At 43.4% G+C, this 24,142-nt stretch overlaps 1 protein-coding gene across 1 annotated transcript in view; it reads left to right on the top strand.

Annotated features, from left to right (window-relative positions):
* The window catches only part of Rgs22 (regulator of G protein signaling 22), a 73,659-nt gene that overhangs the window by 6,542 nt on the left and 42,975 nt on the right, over positions 1–24,142 (top strand). The window contains 8 exon segments of the mRNA XM_038343775.1: positions 949–1,078; positions 2,836–3,454; positions 5,213–5,374; positions 6,609–6,783; positions 8,892–9,025; positions 11,273–11,387; positions 14,039–14,164; positions 14,945–15,046. Of these exon segments, the coding sequence (XP_038199703.1) occupies positions 949–1,078; positions 2,836–3,454; positions 5,213–5,374; positions 6,609–6,783; positions 8,892–9,025; positions 11,273–11,387; positions 14,039–14,164; positions 14,945–15,046 (1,563 nt within the window).

Here is a 24,142-nt window from a genome sequence, read left to right as displayed (position 1 = left end):
AGTGAGGTTTCTTATGGGTTTATGCTGACTTGTTTGATACGCAGAAATGCAAATCAAATGGACTTTCCTTACATATGCGAAGCAGCAATTGAGATTGAGATACATGCTCCATATCGCCTAGGAAGTAAGGGCATGTGCATTATATTCCGAATTTATTATAGCAACTCAATAAGGATGTTAAGCGTTGTTTGGATGATGCTTAGCTGTAAAAATGCATTATTATTTTATCAGACAGATTTCCCTTCTGTTATTGCTTAAGCATGGTGTCGTCGTGAATGGTTAAATAGATACAACCTGGAATCAATTGTCCTTTTAGATTGTCCACATATATACATTGTCCAAATATAGGGATAATTTGTATTTTATTTTTTCTCCAATTACCAGGTCTTTCCTCTTACAATAAATCTACTATACCCAAATCTATATGGAATCTGAAGTAGGTGGCCACGTGCCCTATTATTCTTTGTCAAAAATTGCCCATCATTTGTGCTGTGGGCATCAGGACAGAGGGGTGAGATGGGGGTCAGGACAGAGAGGGCTGTGTAGGCAGCAGGCACAGGCTTTTGTCTGTTGTCACCTAATATGAAAGAGTGTATTGAAATTTATTCTTTTCCCATTCTTTCTCTAAGTTTTTTTTATTTCTGTACATATGCATGTTGTCTGCCTGCATGTTTGCCATGGAGCTGGAGTTGCAGGTTGTTGTGAGCCACTCCATGTTCTGGGAACTGAATTTGGGTCTCTGTAAGAACAGCAAATGCTCTTCACTGCAGAGCCATCTCTCCAGCTCCACTCTCTCATCTTCTGAGTTTTTAGTACAATTTTCTTTTAATAAAGTATTTTCCCTCATACGTTATAATCCGTAAATTGCATTATAATGATTATTTTTCAGCTTTTTGAATGGCAGAATGCTATTAAGGCTATATTAAACTAATGTCTCTCTCTTCTTAGGCCTCCTATACTCAAACAAAAGATTGGTTTACGCTAGCAAAGCAATGTCAGCAAACAGTAACGACATTTTCGCTACCCTGCTGTGTATCCCACCCCAAAACTGCATCACCAACTCTTTCTTCTGTGTCTGGTAAGCAAAGACAAGGCCCTTCAGAGTCCGCTGTCCGCTGCATCCTGCAGTTCAGAAGTGGGGAGAGGAGCTCACCACACAGCCCCCGCCTCCCTTCTACTTCCTAGTGGGTTTTGCTGGGTTGTTGTTTGTTGTTTTGACTTTTGTTATTGTTTGCTGGTGCTTTTGAAAGGGGGTCTGAAGTGGATATGATAAAAACAGAGGCAGTTAGAACTGAAGGCCGATATCTATCAGCCATGTGATTTTGTTTGCCGAGACAGGGTCACGTTGTGCAGTCCAGGTTAATTGTAGACTCGCTCTGTATCTCGGGCTGGCTTTGTGATCATGGTGATCTGATCCCTCTCTCCTCCTCCTCCACTGTGCTGGTGTGGTGGGCCTTCCTGAGCAAGCCTAGCTCGTAGTGGCATGGTCTTTGTGCTGAGTTATTCCACTTGGAATCTTGTTTCTTCTCAACTGTCAGCTTAGGCTAATATGTATAGTAAATGTGTAGAGAATTTCTCTTCCCAGAATTCTTCTGTTCTGGTTGCCCCACCTATACTTCCTGCTTTGTTGCCCTGCCTAAACTTCCTGCCTGGCTACTAGCCAATCAGCGTTTTATTAAAACTTGTACAACTGACAAAGCTTTACAGGGTACGGCTGTCCCACAGCACTTTATAAATTCCTCCTACCAAGTCTTTGCAGTAAAGTAGGTCTACTATTTCTGAGCTGAAAGCAAATGGACTGGGACTGTTGGAAATGCTAGAATTCCAGTCCTCAAGAAGCTAAGGCAAGAAGATGGTGTCTCAAACAACAACAACAAAATGGAAATAATAATCAATGGAAATTGAATTTGCCTTCTACTTCTCAGTTTAGACTATTTCTCTCCTTGGAAAACAGATCAGTTCTGCCATGGGGAGTTTTGTGGGTGATACCAATTTTTCATAAAAATTGAAAGAAATAGCCACAAAATGGGAGTCACCAATTAAGATTGGATCAAGGGGGAAATTCCAGACATGATTCCTGAGAATTCAGGAAACCCATAGCAATCTGCTCTAACCTCTCTGCGATGTGTGTGTAGCACCTGGAGAAGGTAGACCTCAGTGCACTAACTGACCAAAATTCAACAGCAACCCCTCCTGGTTAAAAGGATCTAGGTTTCTCTGTGCTTCCTGGCCTTCCTCCTCGTATTGAAGAGGAACCCTAGAGCACAGGACAGTGGACAGAAAGGCTGGCTGAAGGGCACTGGGCAGGAAGGCCCCACTTTCTCTCTGCCCAGCCCTGCTGTCCCTTTGCAGGTGTACAGTCTGTGGCGGGGGAGGGGGGGGAAGTAGTTATATTTATTTTCAATACAAAGTTATAATGAAATGTTTCTAGCCATGGGGATTTCAAGTCTGGTCACAGAAAGTGGGCACTGAGATCAGGCACACTGATGACGACCCCCAGAGCTGTGGAGTCCGGAGGGCAGACTGACGTGTGAACCCTCCATATTGCCCTGAATTCTGAAAGAGGAAACTAAGAACTAAAGCTATTTTTTGGGGGGGAGGGAGGTAATCTTTTCTAAGTCCCTGCACTATTTTGTCAACTTTAAAGATAAGAATTACATGTCTGATAGTTATTAAACCCTGTTGGCAGTTTTTTTCCTCACGGCCTCCCAAGGAGGCTTGAGAATCCCTCTGAAGTTCCTGGTCCGTGCGATTTGCCATTTTCTTCAGCACCTACCTGGCAGTGGAAGAGCTGGGTCATTATCTAATCTATTAGCCTTCTATAATTTAATACAGAAAATTTAATCTTCGATGATGGAGTTCACCCCAGGACAAAAAAGAGCCCAACTAAAACCTCTGAAATGATTCCTGAGGTGGAAGAAGAAGAAGAAGGGTCTGTATCAGTAAAAGATACGCCTTCCCAAGCTCTTCTGAGGATATACCTGGAAAGGAAAGACAAAGAGGACAATCAAAAGACGGTGCATTTCTCGTCGTTTGAAGAATTCCTCAACGCCTATATCGTCTTCATCCTGAAAGAAGCCATCCAGCACATCACAGGCCATTCCTTCAGCAGCAGCCTCAGCTACATCGACTTCTCCAGCGTCACCCAGGTGACATTTGATAAAGTGGAGCCCGTGCCCAGCAAGAAGACTGTAAGTCCACCCCAACTCGAAACAACAAAGGAAATCTCAGAAGAGAAACTGGAAAAAGTAAGCTTAAGTTCAAAGAGTGAGAGCATCGGGCCAGATGGCAGGGCCGACTGGTGTATTTCTCACAGAACCTATGACATTGGCAACAGAAGGGAATTTGAAAGATTTAAGAAATTTCTGAAGGGAACATTAGGAGAAAGATACTGGTGGCTATGGATGGACATTGAGAGGTTAAAAGTTCTCAAGGACCCTGGAAGACATCAAAGGTACTGTCATTTTTATTTTCTAATAGTTTTTTAAAAAAGCAAATTATAAAGCCGGGCAGTGGTGGCGCATGCCTTTAATCCCAGCACTCGGGAGGCAGAGGCAGGCGGATCTCTGTGAGTTCGAGACCAGCCTGGTCTACAAGAGCTAGTTCCAGGACAGGCTCCAAAGCCACAGAGAAACCCTGTCTCGAAAAAAAAAAAAAAAAAAAAAAAAAAAAAAGCAAATTATAGAATATTTGTTTGAGTTATTCAAGTACAAACATTAAATATTAGAATGTGGTCTATGCACCGGGAGGGGTAAAAAACAATGATGTTTATTTTTTTTAAATATTTATTTATTTATTTATTTTGTATACAATATTCTGTCTGTGTGTATGCCTGCAGGCCAGAAGAGGGCACCAGACCCCATTACAGATGGTTGTGAGCCACCATGTGGTTGCTGGGAATTGAACTCAGGACCTTTGGAAGAGCAGGCAATGCTCTTAACCTCTGAGCCATCTCTCCAGCCCCCAATGATGTTTATTTTATAATAGATTTTTGATATCACAAGTTTTCTGATTTCATAGTTTGAAGATACCAGGGCTGAAGAGGTAGCCTATTTGTGGGAGCACATACATGCAAGCCAAAAACTCAAGACACATAAAATAAAAAGTAAAGCTAATAAGTAAATACATAAATAAATAATAAATAAAACAGATACCAATAATAGTAGTTATTTGGGTTTGAATAATGTTTCTTTCCATAAATTCCAGATCTGCTGCAAAATTATACTTTTTATAGTGTCATAATATTATAAAAATTTTGTATAAAAAGTAATTTATCAGCTATATGACCACACTCATATTATGCAGCTATGGATGCCATTATGGGGCCCCTTGTTCCAGCAGGCTGCCTGGCTGATACATCCCGTGGTCTCTGGTCAGATGTCACATAGCTGTCTGTCTCCCCTGAAGGTGCCATGGGGCTTGGCTCTGCATCTGACTGGCTCCATGCTTCAGATTACCGTGAGCGTCCATCTTCCCAGGGTGCTGCTTTCAGACAGTCGTTACGTCTGTAGCTCCTGATCTAATCTGAAGCACCGTAGACTGCATTTCTTCCTAAGGACTTGGTGGAGATCCGCTAGTGACTGGGTTATTAGAGTAGAATTTGGGTCACAGAGCTTATGCTCTGATTAGGGCTCAGCAAATGGTTGATTCTGTAACCTGCCTTGATCCATATTTGTAAGACTTATCAGGAGAGTCATATACAAGAAACATTGGGATTTTCAGGACCAATACTATGGACTTCTATTGTCTCTATAATGAATTACCCACATCCAGTAACCTAAAAGCAACAGTTCCAGAGGGAATCTATTTCTTTACACTTTACAGTTTATGGAGGAGACTGTCCTTGGTTTAGGGCCCCTTCCTCTCCCCTCATGACACCTTAGCTTCTGATGTCTCCACCACTCTAGCCCCACCGTGTCTCCTGGAGAAGGATTTCTGGCACTCCCTTGCTGCTGATTTCTCTCTGCCTTTTTTTTTTTTTTACCATTATAGGTAACAAAGTTACAAATTTTGGAGATTTGGTGTGCACAATTCTATAAGGCCATCTAGCTTATTGAGAAAAGCAAACACCCTTGGAAATAATTTATGTCTATAAAGCCTTTAGTACTCTGTAATAAGGGTTGGTGCAGAGGTATTTATTACTTGTCTGAAACATCCACGTTTGAGAAGTTGAATAATGTATTGACCCGTGTATAACTGTGTTTCCTCTAAGACATCTTGAGAAAATGAAGAAGAGCTACCTTGTGAGCAGTGGGGAACGCTTCCTTTCTACAGAAATCCTCTCCAAGTTTAAACTGCTCAATGGATCCCGGTGGACAGAAGAACATTTGAAAAACATTCAGATTGAAGTCATAAAACCCCTGCTTCTGTATTGGTAAGGAAAATAACGTGGATCAAAGTTACTTTCCTTTGCTTTTCTTAGGCTAGATACAAATAATCCATTTAGTCTTGTGGTGGTTATGTAACTATGGAAAGTTAAAGTGATCAGTTAATCTTTGCTTTTCTTTGAAAAGCATTTAGCTTTCAGATGCTTGGTGTGGTGGTTTGAATAAGAATGGCCCCCATAGGTTCTTATATCCAAACGCTTGGTTGCCAGGGAGTAGAACTATTGGAAAAGATTATAAAGGATTAGGAGGTGTGGCCTTGTTGGAGGAAGTATGTCACTGGGGGGCAGACTTTTAGGTTTCAATATACCAGGGCTGGTCTCTGTTTTTCTCTTGGCCCATGGACCAGAATGTAGCTCTCAGTTACTGCTCCAGCATCATGCTTGTGATATGCTCCCTGTCATGATGAAAATGACTAACCTCTGGCACTGTAAGCAAGTTCCCTTTAAATGCTTTCTTTTGTAAAAGTTGCTGTGGGCATGGTGTCTCTTCACAGCAGCAGAAGTTGGTACCAGGAGTGGGAGTTTCTGTGCTGGGCCTGACTGTGCTCCTTGTTGGTGGAATTTGGGTTAGGAAAGCAGCTGAATGCTTTTAAGCGGGGCTTAAGAGGCCATACTAGTGGGAGCGTGGAAGAAAGAGATGCTGAGAGCATTGTAAATTATGACGGCCTGACTCAAGAGGATTCAGGGGAAAAGAATAATAACCATTTTTGTGATGTTTTGACGAAGACTGGCTTTTTTTTGCCCTTGTCCCAAAAATCTTATGTTAAATTGAAGAGTTTGGATTAATGGTGCTGGTAGGGTAGGGTTCTTTTTCTTATCAAGCAGATAATAAATTAAATATTATGGATTTTCTAATATATATTACCTTTTTCTATTAGAAAAGGAAGTATAATGAAGTAACATAGTTTTTTGTTTGTTTTTGGTTTTTTGAGACAGGGTTTTCTGTAGCTTTGGAGCCTGTCCTGGAACTCACTCTGTAGAGCAGGCTGGGCTTGAACTCACAGAGATCTGCCTGCCTCTGCCTCCTGAGTGCTGGGTTAAAGGCGTGTGCCCCCACTGGCATCATCGAAAAATATTTTTAAGGTGAATCAGTAGAAAAAGAAATAGAAAGGATTAATAACCATGATGATGAATTATATTGTTTGTATGCTTTTAATTCTGAGATTTATTATAGTTCCATCTTAACATAAGAATCTTAAGGTTTTTTTTCTTCAATAAACAGGGCACCAAGATTTTGTGTAACTCATTCATTATCAACAAAGAATGCTAGCGCGGAACTGAAATTCTGGCGCCTTCGCCAAGAGAAACCCAGGAAGGATGTTGATCCTTTCCCACAGATGGCAACCCTCCTGCCGTTAAGACCAAAGTCTTGCATTCCCCAGGTCCCCGAGGTCCAGGTAGGGTGTCCAGTGTGGGAGCTGCTCTTTATTAACAGCACAGCTAATATCTGTCCTTGGGTGTTTGTCAACTGCTGTGGTTTGAACACGAGCTAAACCCTGTAGGCTTGCATGTTTGAGACTTTGTGCCCGGTTGGCACTGTTTGGGAAGGTTGCGGAACCTTTAGAGGTCCCGCCTCCGTGTTGGAGGAAGTGGGCCACTGGGGCTGGGTCCTGAAGCCTCATTGGCCAGGCCCTATCTCCTGTTCACACTCTGTTTCCTGAACGTAGTACAGTGTGATCAGCCAGCTTCCTGTTCCCGCCACCATGCCTTCCCCATGATGGAGCTGTGAGACGCATTATACCCTTTCTCCCTTGGGTTGCCTTTATTAGCATTGATTTATTAGAGGAACGAGAAAGTGGCCGGGGCAGCCACTGATACGGGCATTTACCACAAGCGGTTGCTGTTGGAACGTACACACCGCCACAGGGAGGAAGGAAGAAGGGCCCTATGTGCTCAGCAAGCAGAGAAACCCTTCTGATAGGAACAACTGCGCTGCTCACTTGTCTGCCGGAAGTTCTCTAGCGGCCTCCTCTTCCGCTTAGAATAAAACCCGAAAACTGTGCACAGCTGTGCAGGTCCCTGCTAGCCCCGCCCCTCACTTTCTCACAACCCGCCACACTGCTTTCTCTGGTTTTATTGCGGCTTGATAGTTTTCCCCATCATTGGTTAGGCCCTTGGTCCTGCAGAAGAACTGGGCTTGGTTCCTAGCATCTGCAGAAAGTGGCTCATCAATACCTGTAACTCCAGTTTCAGGGGATTTGATGCCTTCTTCTAGCCTCTGTGTGTACTTACACAAGTGTGCTACACACACATATACATTCAGAAAACTACAGAAAGTTTTGGATTTTCTTATTAACAGTTGCTTAATACCTAAAACTATAGGCCCTTGCTGTGTAACCCAGGATGGCCTTGAACTTGTGATCTTCTTGCTTCAGCCTCCCGAGTGCTGGGGTTACAGATGAGAACCACCTGCCCAGCCTTCACCTGAAGCTCCACCAAAGAGCAGCTTTGCCTACTTCCTAAGCACCATTCTCTTTCCCACCACTGACTCTTCTTCCCTTTTGCTAGGGGACCCCTCCCCATCATCTGTTCTTCCTCCAGGGTCTGTCTTGGAGCCTGCCTGAGAGCTCACAACTGCCCTTGGCCCATAGCCCACCTTACAGTTTTGTTGAAAAAAATACATTTTATTACTTTTGTATGTGTGGGTTTTTTGTTTTGCATGTATGCCTGTGTACAGTGAGCATGACCACAGGTGCCAGAAGAGAGCTTCAGATCCCTTGGGACTGGAATTACAGACAGTTTCGGGCCACCACGTGGTTGCTGGGAATTGAACATGGGCCCTATGGAAGAGCATTCAGTTAAAAGTGGCTCATAACTGGTGAGCCATCTCTTCCTCTGCTGCCATTAGAAACGGTTAAGAACGGGAAAAATGCCGGGTGGTGGTGGCGCACGCCTTTAATCCCAGCACTCAGGAGGCAGAGGCAGGCGGATCTCTGTGAGTTCGAGGCCAGCCTGGTCTACAAGAGCTAGTTCCAGAACAGGCTCAAAAAAAAAAAAAAAAAAAAAAAAAAAAAAAAAAAAAAAAAAAAAAGCTGCAGAGAAAACCTGTCTTGAAAAAACAAAAAACAAAAAACAAAAAAAAGAACGGGGAAAATAACTATAAACATAAAATGTCCCTGAAAGGGAAGGCGCAGTGTTGCTAAGTTCTGGGTCCTTTGGTACAGGTAAGCAAGCATCTTTGACTTCCCTGCCCCACCACCTCCTGGTGCTCTCCCACACAAGCCCTCGGCCTATTCTGTTCCAGAAGAAGGGCTGGTTGCCAAGTTTGTTCCCAGGAAGGAGTCTGCCTCCACGGTCCGCTTGCCATCTGAACCTGCTCTGAGTTCACTCTGCCCCCCAAAACCTGCACAAGCACGGGGGGTCATTTCTGTTTTAGTGCGATATTCAGTAGGCAGTAGAGTGAGGGTTGAAATCTAGAGAGAAAATAAGCTTGAGATAATGCAGAACTTTATTATCTCTGTTTTTATTCTGCTCATTTTCCATTTCACTATTTCTTCACTTTTAGGGAGAAGAAATCAGTTTATTGCAACGATCTAAATCGCCTAAGAAATTATCAAGAGTAAGCACAGGGTCTCAGAAGCCTGGGAGGAGCGAGTCCTTGCACCCCGTTCCTTCCAAGGACGACAGGCTTGAGAAAGAGTAGGTGCAGTTCTTTTGAATGTTAAGTGTTTTACTCTATTGGTTTTTAATATGAATTCTTAGGATTCAGTAATATGTGTTAGAGGCTTATGATTGACCTGCCTATGCTAAGTTAGAAGAATCCCAGATAGTAACACGTTTAAGAAGACAGTGCCTGTATCCAGCTGCTGTCAGACTTCTAGCTGACCTCTGAGGAGGAGCTCCTAACACTTATTTAAATGGCTCTATTCTAATCCACTTCTCAAGTTTGAGAATCTTGGCACCGGTTAGCACAGTGTGCTTTCTGCTCTGTGTCTCCTCTCTTTATATTGCTCTGTACTTCCAGTGGGATTTTCTTTTTCTTTACCCTGAAAATATCCTTTGCTATCAACTTTGGACAATTCTTTTCTTTTTTTTTCTTTTTCTTTTTTTTTTTTTTTTTTTTTTTTTTTTTTTTTTTTTGGTTTTTTGAGACAGGGTTTCTCTGCAGCTTTAGAGCCTGTCCTGGAGCTAGCTCTTGTAGACCAGGCTGGTCTCGAACTCACAGAGATCCACCTGCCTCTGCCTCCCGAGTGCTGGGATTAAAGGCGTGCGCCACCACCGCCCGGCTTTGGACAATTCTTTGTTTAGTAATTCATTACTTGACATTTGTTCTTATTTTTACCGAAGTAAAATTCATATAACAATAAAGTTAGTAGCCTGACTAATATTAAGTGCATAGTCTGGTTTTTCGGGGCATTTGCAAAGTGGTCTACCATCACACTGCATAACCCCTGTATCTCATACACACGTGTGTGAGATCAGTTCGGAACTGCTGTGTTCTACACATCACACAGTCGTCTCTGTGAGGAGCTGTAACAATTTGTGTCTTCCTAGTGTGAGTGAGAGTGAGCTCTTTATGATGCGGTCACCAACATGATTTATGTCACCATTGATGAACAGGCAGACTTTAGAAATTGGGTGTATCTCCACTGAAGTTGAACTTTTTATTTGAGAACCCTTTTACATTAGTTTTTGTAAATTCCATGGCCAGAAACAGGAAGAATAAGATTGGAGGAGAGAGATGATCAATGTAGTTATAGACGATCAATGCAGTTACAGGAAAAGCCTGTGTGGGTGGCACAGCAAGTCAAATAACCACACAGAAATTACATTAATTATAGCACTGTTTGGCCTATTAGCTCAGGCTTTTTATTCACCAACTCTTACATCTTAAATTAACCCATTCCTATTCATCTGTGTATTGCCATGTGGCTGTAGCCTACTAGTAAGGTTCAAGCAGGAGCATCTGCCTCCTTCAGCAGCTGCATGGCGTCTCTTTGACTCCATCTACTCTCTCTATATATATCTCTTTCAGCCTGGCTATATTCTGCCTTGGCACAGGCCAAAGCAGCTTTATTCATTATCCAATAAAAGCAACACATATACAGAAGGACATCGCACATCACATGGTGCATATTTAATTAGTGGTAAATGACTGAATGAAGAGTTTAAAGTTCCCTTGATGAGTGAGACAAACGTGTATTTGGTTCCAGGTTCTCCATGTCCTCGCCAACAGAAAATTTATGTGTTAAAAAGGTCAGGGTAACCATAATGAAAGTCTAATACTACACTAGAGTGTGCTTGAGATATTTATGACCCTGGAAGGAAGGGTTTGGAGCCCAGGACACACACGAGGAAAATGGAGCTACTGAGCTTCTAGTGAAGGTGGAGTTGGTAAGGAACTAGAAGAGACCAGAAGGCCTCTGAGGAATGGGTGATACACATCGAGGCCTGCATGGTGTCCTGGAAGATGAAAGGGGTGTGGGGAACGGAACTTGGGTCTCCTAGCAAGAGAAACACATGCTCAGCCACTGGAACATCTTTTCAAGCCTGCAGTTTTTGCTCTTTGAGAGAAGGTCTCGGTCCATCCCAGGCCTGCCTTGACCTCATGGGGCAGTCCAGACCGGTCCTGACCTCCTGCTTAGCTTCTCAAGCAGCTGGGATAACAGATCTCAAACTACATTTCTCTCAAAACAAAAAGTTAGAAGGGTGATCTGTATTAATTGGTTCATTTTCACCTTCAAAATACTTTTCCAGGTACCGCTTACCACCTGGCCTTGCTGGTCACAATTTTAGGGACGGCATTTGTGCTTCACCATTAAATCTGATGTTAATTATGTGTTTCTACCCAGTCGTCAACACTTTGAGGAAGTCCTTTGATACCACATAGATTGACAGCACGCAGACTCCTTAACTGACCAGTTGGCTCTCACGTCTATACTTTAGGTCCAAGTGGCTACCAGAGGGCGGCACGGTAATTCGTTTGACGTCTTTTACTGACATCTCTGAATGTCTGAAGCCCCAGCTCGACAGAAAGTATACTTATACAGAAGAGCTCAGTGTGAGTATTTTAAGGACTGAATAGCCATGGTCCTCATTTAATCAAGAGATTAAAAAAAACTTATAATTTTTTTTCCCTACTAAACAACACATTTTGTTTTTCAGTTGCAAAGGAATTTTCCCACAAAATCTGCACTGGTGGGTTTTTTTTGTTGTTGTTGTTGTTTGGGTTTTTTGTTTGTTTGTTTGTTTTTTGGCTGTGTTGGTCTTCTCAGTCTTACACTGGCCTTGATCATTCTTTTTCCTTTCTATCTCTTTGTTTTTTCTCTTTGTTTTTTGTTTGTTTGTTTTGTTTCTTTTTCTTTTTTTTAAGACAGGGTTTCTCTGTGTAGCCCTGGCTGTCTGCAGACCAGGCTGGCCTCAAGCTCACAGAGACCCCCCCTGCTAAAATAACACTGGATGTCATGTCCTGGAAATCTCATTTTTTTTTTTTAAATGAAGGCAGTGTCTTAGTCAGGGCTTCTATTGCTGTGAAGAGACACCATAACCACCACATCTTTTATAAAGGAAAACTTTTAATGGGGCTGGCTTACAGTTTCAGAGGTTTGGTCCATTATCTTCATGGTGGACTATGGCAGCGTGCAGGCAGACATGGTGCTGGAGGAGGAGCGGAGAGTGGAGAAGGAGCTACCTCCTGATCCTGCAGGCAACAGGAAGTGGTCTGAGACACTGGGCATGGCTTGAGCATATATGAAACTTCAAAGCCTGCTCCAAGTGACACAGTCCTCCAACAAGGCCATGCCTCTTAATAGTGCCACTCCCTATGAGCTTATAGGGGTCAGGTATATTCAAACTACCACATTCCACTTCTCGTCACTCATAAGCTTGTTTTGTTTTTTTCGTTTTGTTTTGTTTTGTTTTGTTTTTCGAGACAGGGTTTCTCTGTGGCTTTGGAGCCTGTCCTGGAACTAGCTCTGGTAGACCAGGCTGGTCTCAAACTCACAGAGATCCGCCTGCCTCTGCCTCTCGAGTGCTGGGATTAAAGGCGTGCGCCACCACCGCCTGGCCACTCATAAGCTTGTAACAATAACATAATGCGAAATTCATTTAGTCCAGCTTCAAAAGTCCCCACAGGCTATCACAGTCTCAACAATGTTTTAAAGTCCAAAGTTTAAAGTCTCTCCTGAGAGTCATGCACTCTCTTAACTGTAATCCCCTGTAAAATAAAAATACAAAAACGGATCACACACTTCTAACATATAATGGCACAGAGCATACATCACCATTCTAAAGCATAGGGAAGAGATCATAGTGAGGAAACACTGGACCAAAGCAAGACAGAAAAACCAGCCAGGCAAACTCCGAACCCTGCGTCTTCACGTCTGCTCTTCAGACTCCAACTCCTTCAGCTGTGTTGACTGAAACACACTTCTTTCTCATGGGCTGGTTCCTCTCCCTGTTAGCAGCTTTTCTCAGCAGGTATCTTATGGCTCTAGCATCTCCAACATCTTGGGTCCCCAAGGCAACCCAGGCTTCAATTTCACAGTTCACATAATGGTCTCTCTAGGCCACCATTCAAAGATGCTCCTGACACATGACTGACCCATGTCTGGCCTCATCAGCTTCCCTTAGTCTCAGAGGAAAGTTCTCTGACACCTTTTGTCCTTGACTCTCAAGTCGGAACCACGGGGCTGAAGCTGCCGAGTTCTGCTGCTTGCTCGGCCAGTACCATTACACCTGATGTGGCTGGAGCTATGAGACCTCAGAGCCCACCTCCAGAGTGACACATTCCCTTTAACAAAGCCACACTTACTCCACCAAAGCTACACCTCCTAATGGTGTCATTCCCTATGAGCTTATGGGTGCCAGTTACATTCAAACTACCACACAAGGGTTTCCAGAGTACAGCTACCCTGACAGGAAGCATCCAAAGCAGGTGTATTATGTGAGTATTTAGAGGAAGATCTCACGTCCCCTGGGAACACTTATCAATAGATGAACAGAGCAGAGTGCTCACTTGAACCTGCCACTGTCATGTTTGCTTGGGGAGCATGGAGAAGTCTGCATCCCATAAAATAAATGAGTTTCCATGAACGGTCCCTCCCTGGTCATACTCTGGAGTCACTCACGTGCTCGAGACAGAGCCAGCTCTCTGGGTCTCAAGGACTGTATTAGGGTTACTAACGCTGTTGGCAGAGAAGCCATAAACAGCAGAGTTTTACGAGAACCTCCACTGCCATTTCCACTCTGAAGGCCACGACCTGTGGGGGCGAGACTGTCCAACCCTACCCCCATTAACGAGCAACACTGAGAGAGGCCTTGGAGATGGTTCTTTTTATAACCCACGTGTAGCTAGAACAGCAGCACCTCAAGGCTAAAATAACAGTGAGTGTGTAGGTAACAGGCCACCAAGGGAGACTTGGAAGGCTCCCTAATGGGGCCACTGTGCCTGAACATGAACGTCATAGAGGTCAGGGAGCTCATATTGGGCTTGGGATCACAGTGGTTTATAACAGAATGGATTCTCCTGCCATAACTGGGTTTCATAAATGAATCTTCCATAACAGTCAGATGCAAGCACATTGCATTAATTACAGATCGGTTACAAACATAAAACGGTAATCCAGCTGAATTTATGAAACCCTCTTGTGCAGGGCCGTGAAGAAGCGCGTTGTGTTTGGGGGGCTAACGAACTTCTGTTTCATTATCTAGGTTAAAACTACATCCGACGTTGGAGCCTTGGGAGGGTCGGACATGGAAAGCTTGTTACAGTCTTTGTATGTTGAAAACAGAGCTGGATTCTTCTTCACTAAATTCTGCGAAGATTCAGGGAACAAGGTAGAAAATAATTATTTAAAATCTGGATTTATTATTCTGCCAGATTTGAAAATAAGTGGCATTGAAATGATTTGGTGTTCTTATAAATATGTCTGACTTTCAAATTCCCATCTGATAGATTTAAATCCACACTTGATGTTGATTAAATCTTTAGCCATCCAACCGGATTATGATTCTCTTTAGTTTAGCCCCCCTGCTAAAATTACAAAGAAAAGTGAAATACAGCTAAATATTGACATATATTACAGACTATAGTTAATTATATGATTTAATCTCAACTTACTATGTCATATTTAATTTATTAATACTTGATTTTTAATCATCCTAGCAACCATAATTCATACTGAATCGAGGTAAAATGGTTTCCAGAAATGTTTTAAAAATCGTTATTTGTATGCCCCAGACGAGCGTGATTGATGGGCTTAGCGGTCCCTCTTTGGCTCTTCTGGGGTGCGCATTTACCCACATCCTGTACTTCAGGCTCTTTAGCTCCCAACTAGAATGCTCACCATTTCGGTGTTCATCACTATTTTCAAACATTCACTATTTTAACGACCAATTCTATGGGAGGGTTACGTGCAAAAATACAGTGTTCGACCGACAACAGCGGTAAATATCTTGTGATTTGTGGCCGCAGCGGGGACCTAAGCGCTCATACACACAGCCCGCAAGCGCGCGCGCGCGCGCACACACACACACACACACACACACACACACGAAGCGTGATCTCCGAGGGCCTTGCTGAGAGACGGTGCTGATTTCTGTACTTCTCCCTTGCAGCTGTGGAAGCACAGTGTGTACTTCTGGTTTGACCTGCAGGCTTATCATCAGCTGTTCTACCAAGACACACTTCAGCCTTTCAAAGTGTGCAAGCAAGCCCAAGTAAGTAGCAGTTAACTCTGCTCCCCGCAAACCTGTGCGGGGCGCAGGAAAATAAACACTGAGTCCGGCTCCAGGCTAGAGAGAGCTGGGTTACAGAGACCGATCACTGCCCCAGGATGGCTCCATTTAAAAGTAGGCAGAGTGTTGTTTTATAATCTGATTTATGAGTTTCCCATTTTATCTGTTTTATTTGGTTTGCTTTGTTTTCTTTTCCTGCCAACTATTTGTTCTTCCAATAAAGAAGGCCTCGTCTCTTTCCCCTCGACACATACCTTTGGGGTTTGCCTGTGGGAACTGAGAACACCGAGAGCGGAGGTGCGGTGGATCACCGCAGTGACCAGGAGCCAGAGTTCTGACTAGGGCTCCCCGAGCCTCCTGCAGATGTCAGCTGTCGGATGTGCCAGGCTGCTGGCACCTCGCTGTGCGTGTGCAGGCCCCACGCAGGCGTCTGGGGCTTCCATCTACACGCCATATGAGCAGACACTCAGAGGGCGGAGGAGAGAGTCTTTCAGGACCACCCTGAAGCAAAAAATAGGGCAGGAATAACAACAACAAAAAATGCAGAAGAACAGAAGATCCTCTGCAAATGGGGACAGAGAGAGTAGCCTCTTGCAGGGGGGCAGTGTCAGGAGGTGGGGATGAAGACAGAATTATGACTTGAGCTGACTTTTTGAGATTTTATTCTTAGGTTCTTCAGATCTTTTATGGAGCAAGGTTTCCAAGATTAGACAACTGTGGACCCCTGCTCTGTTCATCTCCTGATGGTTCTTGTAACCCCAAATAACCCAGCCCAGAGGATCCTCCCCCCAGATGCTCTTCAGGGAGTTAGTGTCATCATATTATTTATTATTTTATAGTCTTGCTCAGGACACCAGAGTGCACTGCTGGATGTCTGGCTGCTTCCCCCTCCCTCAACTCCAGCATGGGTGACTTCGCTTTGTGGCTCAGTGACAGCTTTGTGCTTCTTGCCGTGAGAATAAGGCCTGCAGCTCCGACATAGCCCAGATGTCTCCATGAAATCATGAAATGAATCTCTAATTTACCAGTACCGTTTTCTGAGACCACACAGTTCTGCTTGTTAATCCTTTACCTGTAACACGCTGTTTACCCTCCTCCCCTAACCCACTGCCCCTGTCTGTTGCAGTACCATCTGTTATTTTTATTATGTGTTCACTCCTCAGAGTCCTCCAAACGTCTTCAGCTGCGCAGTAAAGTGGGATTGTTTGCTATTATCAACCAGGTTTTGTAGACACATGAAGAAGGGGATTCTGTGGCTTCGTAGGCTTCCTGGTTCTTAGCAATGTTCTTCTTCAGTTAACTCTGCCTGGTTCGGAAGCTGGGCAGTCTGGGTTATTTAGAAATGGATTGCTCTATTTGGGGACTGATGAGACATAGAAGGGTTCCCCCAAGCTTTGCTTTTGGGGGTCAAGGCAGGAATGGGAGGAGCAGGCCAGGGTAGAGCACTCGCCTATAGGATTGAACAGGGAAAAATAAAAGGAGAGAATTCATGTGATTTTTTTTAAAAATGTATTTTAATCTTGTACCTATAGTTGATTTACTTTTTTATTCTTGGTAGGAGTAACAACTATTTAACTGGCTTGGGTTTTATTATGCAAAGTTTTCATTTCTCTAGACAGGAATCATTTGTTATCACTGTATTATCCATTCATTTTACAGTATGAAATATTACTCATTTAATGACAATAGACACACTGTGTGGCTTTATTCAAAGTTTCATTTATAATATAGATCTTTGGATCTGTAATATAGGGCATTATCATCTATCTGCCACTGCATGGTGAATATGCCACAAACTTGATTTTATATCATTTTCATGTGTCTGCCAAGCTACCCACTAAGAGAATAGGAGCTGATGCCAAAGGACCCAGGTGGTTTTCTGCATACATAGTTTTATTCTCCCAAGTAGTAGTATAGGAATAGTAGCAGATAGATAGGGGAAAGTCAGTAATAACGATTCAGCATGACGCATGAGCCCTAAAGTTTGGGGGCTTGCCTTGAGGTCTCCTCTACACGACTTCAATTAGAAATGAATGATCTCGGCATTATATAGATACACAGAGCCTGGGTTCTGTGCTTTGATTCACTTTGCATGCTTGTTTTAGCTAGACAACTGACCGCAGAACACTGCTGCTTCCTGTAAATGTGTCCTGAAATCTTTCTAAGAAAATGTATGTTGCAATAAAAGCTGCATTTAGAATCTACCACCCTCTCTAGCATAAACATAGATTTTTTTAAATATAGCAAATATATACAATAGATTCATATTAGATATGCTTATAAATATACATGCATGTTTATCATTCTAGAGGAGGCGGAACCTGGGAGAGTGGAGCCAATAATGAGGCAGACTAAAGTCTCATGCAACTGCCAGCTTTATTCAGAGCATCAGACAGTGTGTACTCTGAGGGCTCAGAGGAGTCACCTGAGTAAAGTGGACAGTCACAGGGACAAGCCACACGTGGTAGACAAGCTGCATGCAGCAAAAACATGTTTTTCCATAGAGGCATATAAACTAAAAACAATAGCTGGTTGAAATGAATAATTTGAATTAAAATCACTCCTATCTACTATAGCAGGGAGGGCACCAAAGCACAATCCAAGACCAATTCCATGTTTTTAAAGAAACTGAGGCCATAAGACTCTTGTCTTGGTTCCTTAGAGTTTTCTCACAAGCACTCAAAAATCTCCTCACAGAGCTTCAGTCTTGGATGATGTTCCAACACATGCACACCAACATAAGATTCAGGAAAAAGAAACACAGCTTGGAATTTGGCTCCTTGGCAAGTGCTTGCCTGGCATGTGTGAGACCCTGGGTTCAACCTGCAGCGCTATAATAAATAAATAGAAACTAAGTTTGTAGAAAGGGAAAGAAGGCAGTTAAAAAAATCAAAGATTTCATTTGCCTGAAAATATCCATTTCGTTCTGATGACTTAGCTCAGTATAGGGTGAGGACTTGGTGGTTTTGCCCTTTGTGCTAACTGAGGCGTTTCCACACGCGCCTGTCGTGTATTTGATCAGTCCACCCTGGTACCATCTTGTCCTTTTCATCTCCACTGATTGCTTCCTTCCTCCCGACCATAGACTTGCTCTCAGCGCTGTGAGGATGTTAGTGTCCAGTCGCTGCTGTCCGTGTAGGATGCCCTTCCTCACTGCCTTATGACTGTCCCTCTGACTTTAGAGCTCTGGGTTTCACCATGGTGTGCTTACTGCCACGCCCTTCCTTAGGCTTCAGCTGCTTCTCGAGTCTCAGGAATCACGCTTTCGATCGGTTCTGGGCGGTCCCCAGCTGGTACTTCTTCCAGTGATTACACCTGTGCATTCTGTCATGTCCTGGATTCCCTGTCTGAACCTGCTGGTGCTTTGTAATTCATTTTACTAAGCAATCCACCCATTGGGTTTAGTTATGTGTCTTATTCATAAAGCTTTATGTTTTTGTTTGTTTTGTTTTTGTCTTTTTTTTTATTTTTAAAGATTTGTATATTTATTATGTATACAGCATTCTGCCTGCATGTACGCCTGCACATCAGAAGAGAGTACCAGATTTCATCAGACATGGTTGTGAGCCACCATGTGGTTGCTGGGAATTGAACTCAGGACCTCTGGAAGAGCAGCCAGTGCTCTTAGCCTCTGAGCCATCTCTCCAGCCCCCCTTTTTGTTCATTTTTTGAGACAGGGTCTCACTATATAGTCTTAGCTGGCCTAGAACTTACTATGTAGATCAGCCTGGAACTCTTAGAGATGTGTCCCCTCTGCCTGGGATTAGAGACTGGTGGCACCATGCCCGGCTATGATGTTTTATTCTTAAACATTATATTTGTGTTTTATAATTTTTACTGGTATTTTTTTCTGCTCCCTACATTTTTAAATTTCTTTGTGCTCTGAATTACTTAGAGCTTGTGTATTTAGCTGTGCTACTTATTCCTGCATGACAGTTTTATCACAAACTTTGTGGCTCAGAACAATACACATTTGTTCTATCAGTTTCTGTGTGCCACAGTGCTGGTTCTTCTGAGATAAAGACTGGGCAGTTTCCACCATGGAACCAGCTGGGGAAGGGTCTGCTTTAATGTTCATGTGGTTGTTAGTAACGTTCAGTTCCCAGAAGTCACTTTGCTGAGAGTTTTTGCTGACTGTGAACCAGAAGCCATACTTGGAGCTGCACCACATGGCTCTCTGTATATGATTATGTACAATATGACAGCTCGTTTGTCCATTCCTCCAGAGGAGAGCTCTTTAGCAAGGTGGGCATTACCTTTTCATACAATATAATTGTGTACTTGTCTTGACACACAAATCACTCTATTGCTGTGTGCTGTTCGTTAGAAGCAAGTCACACATTGTGTCCATACCTGGGGTAGAAATCAAGAAAAGGCATGACAGCCTGGTATGGTGGCACATGCCTTTAATCCCAGCTCTTTGAGGCAGAGGTAGGTGGAGCTCTGTGAGTTCAAGGCCAGAATGGTCTACAGCGGGGGTTCTAGGACAATCAGAGCTACATAATGGAACCATCTCTCAAAAAAGCAAGAGGGAGGGACAGAGAGAGAGAGAGAGAGAGAGAGAGAGAGAGAGAGAGAGAGAGGAGAAGAGGAAGAGGAAGAAGAGGAGAAAGCATGGCTATCAAGAGTCACTGTTTATAGGCGCCACCCTAGAGGCTGGCTGCCACAGTATTCAATAATTCCATGATTTGTAGTTCTTGGAAGAACTAATTTTTAGTTTTGCTGACATAGTGAATTCTTTCTTTGTGTGTTTAGTAGTTTTGAATTATAAGCTCTTTAGTGGGTTTTTTATGTCATTCTTCAGCTGGGCACATTTTAAATGCTAATTTCTTATCGTAGAGAGATGTGAAAATAGAGTGTAAACTGAAAAACCAGGCTTGCACAGGGGGAACAGTAACAAATCCAGGCTCGCACAAGGGAAACAGTAACAAATCCAGGCTCAATGGGAAACAGTAACAAATTCAGGCTCAATGGGAAACAGTAACAAATTCAGGCTACATAAGGGGAAACAGTAACAAATCCAGGCTCGCACAAGGGAAACAGTAACAAATCCAGGCTCAAGGGGAAACAGTAACAAATCCAGGCTCTCACAGGGGAAACAGTAACAAATCCAGGCTCGCACAAGGGAAACAGTAACAAATTCTCAGGAAAGGCAACTGTGAGGCAAGACAGGTGCTTATGTTTTGTTTCCTAGGCTCAGAAGGTAGAAAGAATACTGTATGTGTGGTGCTTGTTGTGGCTATCACAAAAGAAAATGGTTGCCCTGTCTTTCTGAGACCTTTCTGGGATGTTGGCAGCCAGAGGACTTGAAAAGCCTCCTCTACACAATTTATAGAAATGCTGGGCGAAAATATAACAATTACCTGTCTAAAGATGTGGCCGAAATCGCAGGGGAGAAAGTCTCCAGGGCAGAGTGAAGGGGTCCCTTGGAAACCTGGAAGTTAGCTTCAGTGGAAAATGGGACAGTGCAACCCAGAGCCACAGGACATGGGGACAAAGCTGAGATGCCATGAAGTGCAAGTCACGTTGATACTTCTACACACAAGTTTTGAATGGTTGTGCACAAAGTGAGATGTGGAATGCAAATTATATTATTTGCATACATTAAAATGTATTTTAACACAAATTCACATATATATTTCTGCTTTACATTTACTGTATATATAACCCACAGTAAGCATATGAGATGTTTTTACTTGTATCATTTTCATTTTTTAATTTTATTATGACTTATTATTCTGTGTGTATGTGTATGTGTGTGTGTGTGTGTGTGTGCACGCGCGCATACAAAGACATACACGTGGCACAGCATGCTTGTGAGGCAGTCAAAGGACAGCTTTCTGGAGCCAGTTCTTCTCTTCCACTGCGTGTTCTGAGAATGGAACTTAGGCATCGCAAGTACTTGCTGGGCCAGGTCACATAGCTAGGGAGCAAAGCGAAGCTCAGTGCTTTCTTTTGAAGGAAGGCTGGACTCTATTCAGAAAGGTCTTTTTGTGTTGTTTTCAAGACAGTGTCTCACTATGTAGCCTTAGCTGGCCTGGAATCGATGTATATACCAGGCTGGCCTCAACCTCACAGAGATCCACCTGGATTAATGGCATGATCACCATTCCAGGCAAGGTTTTTAATAGCAAGTTAAGCACAGGTGTCAGAGCTTGAGAAAGAAGCTTGAGGAAGGATAGCTGCCCACACTGAGGGCCAGGGTGCTGCAGGCATCCCAGGAGAGTTGCTCACATTCAGCCATGAGGTCAGGGCCTCTGCTGTCCATTGCTTTCTTCTCTGTACAAAAGTTCTCATGCCTCATGTGGATTTCCAGGGACTGTACAGATGATGACAGTCCAGAGCAACCTGGAGAAGAAATAAACCTTGCTGTTCTCAGGGCCAATATTTAATTAAGGTTCTGTTAATTGTTTGGATAACAGGGAAGGAAACAAGAACTTACAGTAATTGAAGAAAATAGAAGAAACACAGCTCTTAAGTAAAGGACTGTTTGCGTAGCCACTACTGTCTTAGCCTCTGCCACCTTAGCCACCACCTTAGCCACTGCCACCACCTTAGCCTCTGTCACCACCTTAGCCACTGCCACCACCTTAGCCTCTGCCACCACCTTAGCCACTGCCACCACCTTAGCCTCTGCCACCACCTTAGCCACTGCTACCACCTTAGCCACCACCTTAGCCACTGCTACAACTCCTTCTGGGTCAGACTACAATATGAATGAAGTTAGACCAACTAGAACCACACTCTGCTAAGAATTTCCTGTGAGACTGTGTCTCCTAGTAACATCAGAAGCCACACCCATAAAGTCTCACAAAGACGAGCTGAGCAAGGACAATATGCTTTCCAAAGTGGGAGAGCCCACCAGACTGCAGCCCTCCACAAAGGGCTACAGGAGCGTAAAGAATGTGAAGAGCAGGAAACGCAGTCCTCCCCAGGTCCAAGCAGCCATCCCTGAAACAGACACACACGCAGCATTATACAAACTGAGCGGGGCGTAGCTGTGCAATTAAGAATATAGATGTATGTGCACATACATAGCTATATTTAATAAGAATTAAAATGAAGAGACCATGAATTTGGAAGAGCAAGAATATCTGTCCATATGGGAGGGTTTGGAGAGAGAAAGGGGGAATGATGTACTTATATTATTATAATCTTTAAAAAATAAGAAGAGTGTTTTCTACTCTGGGTCCTCAGAACACAATGAGAGCAGTGTCTTTGGAGATGCCACTCTCTCAGGAGGACGTGAGCTGCTGACTTAATTCAGTTGTGTTGGAAACAAAACAGATACAGTGGAGTCATGGGGGAGAGGAAATGTTCTCTTTCTTTACTGGTAAATAACAGTTGGTGAGTTTTAAATATTTTAATAATTTTTAAAATAAATCTTTTGAAATACACTAGAAATGAGGGACCTATTTCATTTTCTCTATTTTTTAAGCCAAAAACGTCTTTCCTTTTAGTCTCATTTAACACAAAATAAATCTTTCTTTTGATGACAACCCCTTACACACAAAATTGGTTCTTTTCCATTTTGTTCATATTAACAGCTTCAGACTAAATTTGAGATCTTTCCGATCTTTCCAACCACAACGAGGTTCTGTCTTGATAATTGGAAGTGTCCCACCCTGGACATTTCCCTTCATCACTGACTTGACAGCACTCTCTGGCCCAATACTATGGCAAGAGACTGACTTGCTCCTATTCCACACTCCTTCAGTGACGTCCCTTCAGAGGCCCAGTAAATAAGTTAGTTCATGTGACCTGGGAATTCGGAACACTGTCATCAGCTTTGAGGGAGGAGGACAAGGCTGATGTGTGTCTTCCTGCATCTCTTTCTTCCTTCTCTTGAGACAGGGCCTCTCACTGACTGGATGGGCCCTGGTTAGCTCCCAGGATCTGACTGCGTACCCCAGCACTGGAATTAGGGATACCGTGCTCTCACAGTAGGTACTGGGGTCTAAACTCAAAGTCCTGTGATAAGCATTTTGCCGACAGCCGTCTCCCCGAGCTGTATTGCCACCATTTTTGTGTTTTCAACATTCATGAAAGGAAACACAAAAGCTGAGTTGATAAATGTCACGAGACCTGCACACGTGCGTTGGTGATCTTAGGAAGTCGTAGCTGTTAACATAGTGCAGAGTTTGTTCATACAACCATTCAGACGTAGTTTACTTCATCCTTTAGGGTAATATGAGACGGTGTGGATCCAGTGGCCACACTGCACTGCACAGGGTGACCCGCCTGGGAATTCTCCAAGTGTCCATGAGTTTATCCCTGTTGCTGCTGCTCCCACTCAACCAGAGCAACAGGTGACCAAGACAAGCCAATAACAATTAGACCAGCAATTGCACACACCATTCTTATTTTATTGAGCTCTACATTTCTCTGCTCCCCTCCCTGCCTCCCCCCTCCCCTTCAACCCTGTCCCAAGGTCCCCATGCTCCCAATTTACTTAGGAGATCTTTTTCTACTTCCCATGTAGATTAGATCTATGCATGTCTCTCTTAGAGTCCTCATTGTTGTCTAAGTTCTCTGGGATTGTGATTTGTAGGCTGGTTTTCCTTGCTTTATGTTTAAAAACCACTTATGAGTGAGTACATAAGATAATTGTCTTTCTGTGTCTGGGTTACCTCACTCAATATTATGTTTTCTAGCTCCATCCATTTGCCTGCAAATTTCAAGATGTCGTTATTTTTCTGCTGAGTAGTACTCCATTGTGTAAATGTACCACATTTTCCTTATCCATTCTTCGGTCGAGGGGCATTTATGTTGTTTCCAGGTTCTGGCTATGACAAACAATGATGCTATGAACATAGTTGAGAACATGTCCTTGTGGCATGATTGAGCATCCTTTGGATATATACCCAAAAGTGGTATTGCTGGGTCTTGAGGAAGGTTGTTTCCTAATTTTCTGAGAAATCGCCACACTGACATCCAAAGGGGCTGAACCAGCTTGCATTCCCACCAACAATGCAGAAGTGTTCCCGTTTCCCCACAACCTCTCCAGCATAAGTTGTCATCCGTGTTTTTGAGCTTGGCCATTCTTACAGGTGTAAGAATGAATCTCCAAGTTGTTTT

The sequence above is a fragment of the Arvicola amphibius genome, chromosome 9 (genome assembly GCF_903992535.2).
Source record: "Arvicola amphibius chromosome 9, mArvAmp1.2, whole genome shotgun sequence".
NCBI lineage: Eukaryota > Metazoa > Chordata > Mammalia > Rodentia > Cricetidae > Arvicola > Arvicola amphibius.
The sequence above is the reverse complement of the archived record's forward strand: the minus strand, read 5'-3'. Positions and strand labels throughout refer to the sequence as shown.